General features: G+C 47.2%; 2 protein-coding genes across 12 annotated transcripts in view; both read left to right on the top strand.

Annotated features, from left to right (window-relative positions):
* Nucleotides 1-1,331: 1,331 nt before the first annotated feature.
* NCMAP (non-compact myelin associated protein) lies at nt 1,332-2,237 on the top strand (the record flags this gene model as incomplete). Its single annotated transcript, XM_080357686.1, has 3 exons — nt 1,332-1,416; nt 1,535-1,619; nt 2,096-2,237. 3 exons carry the CDS (start codon nt 1,332-1,334, stop codon nt 2,235-2,237), a joined length of 312 nt encoding a protein of 103 aa, XP_080213812.1.
* A 4,493-nt stretch (nt 2,238-6,730) lies between these two features.
* SRRM1 (serine and arginine repetitive matrix 1) overlaps nt 6,731-9,498 on the top strand; it is a 156,610-nt gene continuing 153,842 nt past the window's right edge. For all 11 annotated transcript variants that reach the window (XM_080357387.1, XM_080357388.1, XM_080357391.1 and 8 more), the window contains exons 1-2: nt 6,731-6,838; nt 8,984-9,073. In XM_080357387.1, the coding sequence (XP_080213513.1) occupies nt 6,818-6,838; nt 8,984-9,073 (111 nt within the window). In that variant the 5' untranslated portion in view covers nt 6,731-6,817. The remainder of the gene's footprint in view (nt 6,839-8,983; nt 9,074-9,498) is intronic.

Raw genomic sequence — 9,498 nt, 5'->3', positions numbered from 1 at the left:
AACGCTTGTGTGAGTGTGGAATTTGTGCTCTCCTGGTCGGGAGCAACAAGGTGAAAGTTGGATGTGGCTTTTTCTGAATTATATCTGTAGCCAAAATACTTGCTCGGCTTTCCGCAGCCTTTTCGGTCTCAGCGGCCCTGCCCGCAGCGCCGCGGTTTGGGAGGGGTGGGGGGGAAGCCGGCGCTGCCGGTGCCTCTCGCGGGTTCCCCGGGGCTGCGCTGTGCGGTAATCCTGGGCAAACTCCAAACGCAAAGTGTTTCTTTCAGCGTGGAAACATCGACGACTACAGTGGACGATCATGTTGCTGAATTAACTTGGCCTTGGCTAAACAAAGGAATCATTCAGTCCGAGGAGAGTGACCCAGTTACAGACTCAAGACTGAGTTATTTTTGTTGGTGTTTTTAAAGAATCCCCCCCAACCTTTTTAACTTAAGAGGACTGAAGTATTTGATGACCCCTCACACCCCAGCAGACTCTGATGTTACTGATGTTTCTCATTCCTCACCCATCCATTTGTGGAGCCTCCCAACTTCACATTGGGTGTTGACTCAGCTACTGGCCTCCCCACCCTGAAACAACACCGAAACAACCCCAAAACAACACGGAAACAACCCCAAAACCTGTTGAAAGCCATCAGAGCTGTGTCCTCCTTGTCTCCCAAAACTCGACCCCGCCACTAAAGGTGTTTTATTTGATGGATGCTCCTTGGCAGAAGCCTTTAGGAAAACATCAACAAGGGGGAAGGGAAGGGAAGGGAAAGGAAGGGAAGGGAAGCTCCTTTCATATTTGGGAAACTCAATTCCAGTATCAAGTGGTAAAGAATAATCTAATTTTCGGTGGATAGTTTGAGGGTATTAGCTCTGTGAAGCTGGGAGCTGAAATGGTTTCAGAGGTCGGTTTGAAGTGGTTTTCACACCCTCCTCAGGCTGAAGGAGGCTTTTAATGGCTAAGGTTGCAAGTCACATTTAGAAAACATTTGGAAAACACTTATAAAATCAGTAAACACACAGGCTGCTCTTTCTAGAGCTACAATTTTACCCTACCAGAATGCAAGAGCGGGCGTATTTTCAGCTGTGCCCTTGCAGGCTTGTCCTGTTCCAGGCCTGGGATGACACTGGGATGAGTGAGGTGCCTGTTTGAACTCACGTCAACTTTCCGTCATAGTCACATTGCCCTGTTTTATTTTCTGTTGTGGGATAAGAACCCCAGTTCAGTGAGCCTGCACTTCATAGGCTCTCAGTCTTCAATGGGTAGTTGCCTAATTATCACTGTCAAATTTTCGTTAATATTTTATAAAATTATTCTTTTCTTTCTTCCATAGGCGAATAAAGATGACGACAGCCGCGCCGCCGATCAATAACACTCAGTTCTCAGTAAATGTGACTGCGAAATCTCAAGAGCAAAGTCTCTATCAAAGTAAGAAAAGTAGTAGGGCGGTGGCTCTTTTTTAATGGACCTTGAACTCAGCAAACTTCAAACAGCACAATGCCAACTTTGTAAATAAGACTTTTGTCCCTTTCTGCTTCCCTATTAGGTTCTGGAGCAATAGTTGCTGCCATCGTAGTAGGAGTGATTATTATATTTACAGTGGTTCTGCTCATATTGAAAACACATAACAGGTATGTGGCCAAGTTCTGGACTTCACCAAGGCAAGATAAACTGAAATCACCGTTACGTGTGCTCTCATCTACCAGAACATTTCAGTAGTTGCTGCTGAGAATTTCTGGGAGAAACCAAACTATAATGTGCTTGATTGAAGTGTCCTGAATCTCACCGTCAGGGTTGTGATTGAATTGATAGGAAGTAGAAAGAGGTTATTGATGGAGGATGCTTGAGGGAAGCTCTTTTTGGGGGTTCCTGTTGACATAGGAAAGATCTGAGGGTGCCATAGAGGAGCTGGATTTCCCTTTTTGGGGCATTGGGTTAGACTTTGATGCTCTATAAGCACTTATTGGCCATTTTAGTATCTTTGGGATGAAATCCTGGCTTGTATTGACTTTTCAGTAGCTGTTTGGTGTAACCTGCTCCTGCAGGAACCTTCCCAGTACTTACCGTGGGAGACACCACAACAAAGTGTTCATTTTTACCCTTACAGACGCATGAGAGTGAAGCGGGAGCTGGAACCCAAAGCCACCAAACCAGCGATGCCACCCGCGTTAGGGCAGAACAGCACCAGCACGTCTCAGCACCCCGTAGTGACTTTCATCCCGGTCGACATCCACATGCAGAGCAGGTAACTGGGAACACTGGTCCTCCCTGGGAGAGAAAAGAGATGAAATTCTTATTCACACGCACCCAGGACTCCTCAGCAAAGTGACGCTGCGTTTGGAACAGCAACAAGCTGGTGTTTTGCCTATAGATTGGGATTTATCCTCTTTGGGATGAAAAGTAAAAGGTCTGGATACTTTTCATATGGTTGAAGTCAGCTGGTGGAGGCACAGGAATCATCAGGAATGCTGTGAGCGTCTTACGGAGCTCTGGGTACGGAGAGACCGAGTCAGCCAAGCCCGTTTGTTGGAAGAAAGGGTGCACACTCCTATTTCGTGGAGCTTTTCCTGTTCAGCAATGACGGATGATACATGGGAAGAAAAATTTGGACACGCAAGCTACAACTCAGGGTGAACCCGGGTTTGTCACCATTTATGTGAAACAGGTGTGTAATTTTATACATGATGGATAGTGCAGGAAGTATCAACATCGTATTTATCTTTACTCATCTTTTGTGTTTCTAATGGCACACATGTATGGTTTTAGATGAAAGTTGCTTTTTATTTCCAAGTATTTTTCCAATATTTCTATAAATTGGATAACCTGTCTGTTTCCAAATGAACTCAGTGTCTAAGGGTTTTCACTCTCCTGTCAAGAGTAAGCATGGGAAGGCAGCATAAAGCAGGCGAAGCTTTATACAGCTACTGAAATGCTTTGTTCTCTAATACAGACTGGCCTTGAACTATTTTTAGGGTTTTTTTTATTCTAGAAAGTAACCAGAAATGATGTTGTTTTGCAAGTGTGGGTGTACAGTAATGCAACAAAGACATTCCCGAGGATATTCACAGCCCACCGCGCGCCAACACACAGCGGCATTGTCAGATGGTCAGTGGCCGATTGTCTCGAGCGTGCGGATCAAAGCAGCCCTGAAACACTGGCTGATGGAACAGATGGAATTAGCGAGAAATCCAGGAGTTAAACGCTGTTTTAAATAAACTAGGTGAGGCTCTGAGATACATCTACACTCTTTGACACAAGCATCTTAAATTTTAGGGAATCACACGCTTGAATGGTCATGATGCGATTGGGTATTGTTATAATCTGGATTTATTTTGTGTGTCTTGCACGCAGTTGCTACTATGGGTTTGCTCCAGGTTGCTGTGGCCGTTAGAGGGCTCCAGCCTGTTTGTAGAGCTTAGTAAAACTGTTAGTAGGGATTTTAACTCCTCTTGGGGACCTAGAGAGAGAGAAGTTACTCGTGTCTAACTGAATTATCCCAGAGAGCCTGCAGCTTTAAAGCATCTTGTCCCATAGCGGCTCACTTGCTGTTTTTGCCAATATGGTGACCCGACCAGCAGTCACAACCTTAAATCAGCACTGCCAAAGCAAAGCTGACCAGTTCTCATCATAAAATACTGAGAGGCTGGGGCGATAAGTTGATATATGTTTTCCAAGATGTGAATGCATCTCTCGAATATTTCTCCTGCTTGGTATTTTTGTGCAGAAACGAAATCCAATTACTTTGCAATATTTTTTTTCATATGAAACTGGAGCACAGTTTGAATTCCAAACTAAATATTAAGACAGCTGTTTGTGAAGTTTCTAAATCTTGTAAATATTTTACTTGTCCTAGTTCTCGAAGTTAGTTTTTGTGGCAGGAATGATTGGTATCATCATTCAGAAGGGACTGCAGGTGCCAATTTCCTGTTCCTATCTCTGGACAGCTGAGAATGTTTCCTGAGCATGTCCCACTGTATCAAAATCAAGATGGTTAGAAAAGATAAGCTCCATCTTACTGGTATTTTTAACATACCCAGCCAAATCTACTTCTAGCAAATTATGTTTACAGAATTTCAGAATAATGAGGTTGACTTTGCTTCACTGAAGCAGAACAAGCAATACTTCTATAAGCAATTCTAGATCAGTAGAATTACTGTTACTGGCAGGAGAAATTCAGCCTTGGCCACGCTGGAATTGCTCAATCTGAAAAATTCAAAGCGTGCTGTTTTACCAGTAAAATCTGCCGTATGTTGGCACAGCCTGGGAGGCCCCACGATCCATTCTGCCTCCTGTCAGCAAAATCCAGAGCTTGTGCTGACCGAGCAAAATCACCTTATTGAGAAACAAAAATCACGGTATTTCCACTGCATTACCACTGTAATGCTTGTGTCATTTGCTGCAGATTTAACAGTTTTCCAGGCAGAATCCTGCGCTGTCCGTGTCCAGCAATAGCAGCTGATTTGACCTGCCCTGTCCTCGCACCCGGCTTCCACTTTCAAACCTCCTGTTTTTGGAAGAAAGTTCCCCTTTGCGTGCAGATTTGCCATCAGGTGAACCTGCTGGTTAAAAACCACACAAGCGAAAGCTAATATTGCAAATTGGTTTGTTAAAGAAATCCCAGACTTCGGAGAGAACAGGCAATATAAGTGTTAATGTATAAACTGATTAACACAAAGTCATTAGAGATTACCCATGAAGCTCTACAAATTAATTCAAAGTTGTACATTAACACAAACTTGAACCCTCAGCGACACGGAGCCTCTTGAGCGCCTCCTTGCTCATCAACGTGATACGAGCCACCTTTCCAGTTTCTTACTCTGTTCTTTGGTTAAAGTTTCTTCACAAAACACCACCGGGGCTATATTCAGCAGTGACAATGAGAACATTTGGTCATATGATGAAAAATACCACTGAAATGATTTTTAAGGCCATACTCAATAGTTATCTGTAGTGGGTCTTGCAAGAATATTGTTTTTCTTGCTCCTAAAAGGCTTCCAGAATTTATGGCTTCAATAGGTTGGATTCTTCGTTCTCACTGGCACTTCAGTGATGCTGGCACAGGGGTGAGATGTTGGAATTTTCACTGCTGAGCAAGTCCTGGTTTCCCAAACTGTAGAGCCGCTTTCAGCCCTTGGGAAACCGTCACCAGGTTATTCCAGGAGGGAGCACGCAGCCCCACCTAGTGTCCTCCTCCCAGCTTGCAGCTCCTATTTCTCAACAGGTAAACCATAAAGTAATTCCAAGTTTAGTTGCCAACTTTACTAATTTTCAGAGTCTACCTGCACCCCATTCCCTTCCCTTCCCTTCCCTTCCCTTCCCTTCCCTTCCCTTCCCTTCCCTTCCCTTCCCTTCCCTTCCCTTCCCCAGGAACATTCAGTAGCCGAGTTGAACACTGTGTAAAATGAAGGGTACGATCATTGCGAGTCTAAGCGGTTAAAATCCAATAATGTTCTTTGGGTCTTTTCTCAAGTCCCATGATGAATTTATTTCCCAAAACAACATCTGTAAACCCACGTGTCTCTCACATGTGACAGATACCAATAATTGCTGATAAAGCAGGAAGCAGCTGTTGTGCTTTAAGTATAACTTTGTTTAAAGGAACCTACTGTTTCCTTTTTAAAGGATATACGAGCTTCTTCTGGATAAAGCCCCAGGGCTGTTACTTTGGATAAATTTGTATTCAGCCCAATGAACTGCACGTTTCAGTATAAGTTGGGGAACGACCTGTTGGAGAAAAGGGAGCTGGGGGTCCTGGGGACAGCAGGGTGACCATGAGCCAGCACTGGGGCCTTGTGGCCAGGAAGCCAATGGGACCTGGGGTGGGTTAGAAGGGGGTGGTCAGTAGGTCAGAGAGGTTCTCCTGCCCCTCTGCTCTGCCCTGGGGAGACCACACCTGGAATGTTGTGTCCAGTTGTGGCCCCTCAGTTCCAGCAGGACAGGGAACTGCTGCAGAGAGTCCAGCGCAGCCACCAAGATGCTGCAGGGAGTGGAGCATCTCCCGTGTGAGGAAAGGCTGAGGGAGCTGGGGCTCTGGAGCTGGACAAGAGGACACTGAGGGGGGACTCATTCCTGGGGATCAATATGGAAAGGGGCAGTGTCAGGAGGATGGAGCCAGGCTCTGCTGGTGACAACCAGGGACAGGACAAGGGGCAATGGGTGCAAACTGGAACACAGGAGGTTTTGCTTAAAGATGAGAAGCAACTTGTTGGGGGTGAGGGTGTCAGAGCCTGGCCTAGGCTGCCCAGGGGGGTTGTGGAGTCTCCTTCTGTGCAGACATTCCAACCCCCTGGACACCTTCCTGTGTAACCTCATCTGGGTGTTCCTGCTCCATGGGGGGATTGCACTGGATGAGCTTTCCAGGGCCCTTCCAACCCCTGACATTCTGGGATTCTGTGGAGGATCCGCCGTGCCCGCGCAGGGGACTGAGAGCACTGAGGGGGCCGAAGGGACCGCAGGTGCCGCTGCCGCCACTGAGGGACCGCTCACGGCCGTTAACAGCCGCGCACGCGCCGCTGGGGTCACCTGACCCGCGCCCCTCGCGCATCCGGCTTCTGCGCCGAACGTCAACGTCTCGCGAGAGGAGGATTCACCACCACCACCCCCTCACCCCGGCGGAACGCCGAGCTTTCTGATTGGCCGGCTCCCGCGCGCTCACGGACCCTCCGCGGGCGCCTTCACCAATCAGCGAGCGCCGGGAGAGGCCTTGCGGAGCGTCCGGCTCCGCCCCCTTCCCTCCCCCAGCGCGGCGAGCGTGCGAGGGGGCTTGCGGGCGCGCGGTGCACGCCGGGACGGCAGCGCGCCGCGACCAGGAGGAGGCGGAGGAGCCAAGATGGACGCGGGGTTCTTCCGCGTAAGTGCCGACCGCGGCGGGCCGGGCGGGCGGAGGAGGCAGCGGGACAGCCCCGGCGGGGAACGCGCGGCCGAGCCGGGCCGCTTCAGGCCTCTCCGCCGCGGAGGAAGCCGCTGGCGCCGCGCCCCCCCCTCACCTCTCCCCGCCCCCGCCCTGCGCAGGCTCCTGTGAGGAGACGCCGCGAAGAAAATGGCGGCGGGAAGGAGGCCGGTGCGGCCCGGGCCGCCCGCCAGGCCGCGGCGCCGGGGGATGGGGAGAGGGAGCGGAGCGGCCGGGACGGGGTTTTCTGCTCCAGGCCAGGGCTCGCCGGAGGGGGCCGCGCTCTGTGACACGCGTGTCCGCGGCTCCCTTGCCGTCCCCGAGGGCTGCGCTCGCCCGACCCGGCCCCGCGCCCGGTGCGGCCTGTGAGCGCCCGTGCCTGCGCGGGGCCTCGGGGCGGCCGGGCCGCTGCTCCCGGCGGCGGGAGGGACGTCCCTGCGCTGCCGGCCCTGGAGCGTGAGGAGATGTGGAAGGAAAGGCCGGCGGGAGGTGAAGCGGGTTGTGCAGGGAAACGCGCTTTGGTGTCCACATTCGAAGCAAATAAACTCCCTTTTTTTTTTTTGAAAGAAACTTGTAAATTGCGACACGGAGTTTATTAAGCACATTCGAAATAAAAAGAAACTACGCTAGGTTTTTAGATAGGTTTTTTTTTTTTAATTATTGAGGTTTTATTACAGCTGTGCTGTATTTTCTGCAGAGACTAATGAACCATAACATACCTGCGGTGCATTTATTTTCAACATTTTCTTGCTTTAGTTGGAATGAACCTATTTTATTCCGATTTTTTAACAGTTTTGAAAATCTGTGTGTCTGAGCATACTTACATTTACATGCAGTTAACTTTTTCAAGATTCATTCGCCCAACTATTTTGCATTCCTGCAACTAGGATGCTCTTAAAACATGAGAGCACATGTAACCCTCCGCTTTATTCAGTTTTGTGTTAATGTGCGCTCCTGAGAAGAAATATGACGTTGACGCTACACTTGTCCTCTCTAATGCAGTAGTTAAAAGGTTTACAAATCAAATAGTTCTAATTGATAGCTGAATTACTGGGGGTGAAACCGCATAATTAGAAATCTAGTATTCATTATAGTGGCCTGTGAAAGGTGGCTGTTTAAAAAAGAAAAAAAAGTGTTTGATGTGTGTTATAAACAGGCAAAGAAAATTTTTATTTCTATTTCGCTTCTGTGTTGTGAAAGACAGAATTAAAAAAAAAGTATAGAACTTTAAATACTTGAGTAATCTGACAAGTATTGCTTTTGTTGCTGTTGTATAAACCTCATGGTGAACTGCAAATGTTATAAAGGGCTTTAAACAGACTTAATCCTGGTAAGTGCCGGTGCCACAATCAGCCTGTATTCCAGAACAGCAAAGGGGAATGTTAATAGTTTCAGTTCCCTGACAATATCTGATGGCTTTGAAGGCTGTTAATGTGAATTCGAGGTGTTTTCTGATCATAAGAAGTCGTTGGGCTACCTTTGAATTTGAGCTTTTGTTATTTCTTAGCAGCTTGTGTTATTGCTGGTTCTCAGCACCTTCTTCTGTGTGTAGGAAATGGTATTAAATTCCTATGTTTTCCATCAGCCAAGTAGGTTTCCTGAGTAAACTTCCCCTCAGGTGTGAACTCTGGGTTTCTTTCGAATCATTATCAGGCTGTTGGTATTGGGATGCAGTTCTGCACATACTCTTGTTCATGTGTGGTTCTGTTTACTGCTGTACAAATAAATTGTCCAGAACTGGACGTTCAAGCCTTTCAATTCCAAATGAATTAACCTATAGTTTCTGTTCATGAAAGTGGAACGAGTCGGTGAACTTTTAACAGGGCATGATCAATAAAGTAGTTTCCTTTGTGCTCTTGCTGGCTCCCTGTTGGCTGATTTGCTTTACAGAAATGTACCCAAAGTTTTCATACATGTCACTGTAAACCAATATGATGTTTTTGTTCTTGGGCAGAGGAAAAAGAGCTTGTTCTTTCTGAGGAGTTTGTGTGGAGTGGTGTGGTTGGTGTTGCTGTGCACTGGCCGGTGCAGACATGGGGGTAACTAATACGTGGAGATGTCTGGATGTCAGACTAAAAAAATCTTCCTTTATTTCCTGTGCTTTAGGGAACAAGTGCAGAACAGGACAATCGCTTCAGCAACAAGCAGAAGAAGCTGTTGAAGCAGTTGAAATTTGCAGAATGCTTAGAAAAGAAGGTAAGTTGAGGATAAAATAGGAAGTGAGACGCATGAATTGAAGACAATTCTCAGTGGAGTAGTTGGGTATGGGTGGTATATGCAAGAATGAGGAATGTCTCTTCCTCTGAAACCATACTGGAGGATAATTGGAATATCCATTTGAGCATCAGAGATACAGTAGTAATACATATGGTCTAGTTATAGTACTAAATATCACCAGTAGGCTTTTATTAAAATACAGCTTCAAAATATGTCTGATTTCCAAGTGATGTTAAGTAATTTAGAATTCTAGGTGTCCTTAAATGTCACCCCCCAAACCCTCTTTTTTGGGTTTGTGGGTTGTTTCAGGTTTTCCAGAATAGTGCATTGGAAGGGTGTACTGGTTATGCTCTAAGTTTAGGTGAAGTTCTTGCAATGAGGCTGAGAGCGCGCTGCAGAAAACT

Source organism: Nesoenas mayeri (assembly GCF_963082525.1).
Source record: "Nesoenas mayeri genome assembly, chromosome: 21".
Lineage (NCBI taxonomy): Eukaryota > Metazoa > Chordata > Aves > Columbiformes > Columbidae > Nesoenas > Nesoenas mayeri.
The sequence above is the reverse complement of the archived record's forward strand: the minus strand, read 5'-3'. Positions and strand labels throughout refer to the sequence as shown.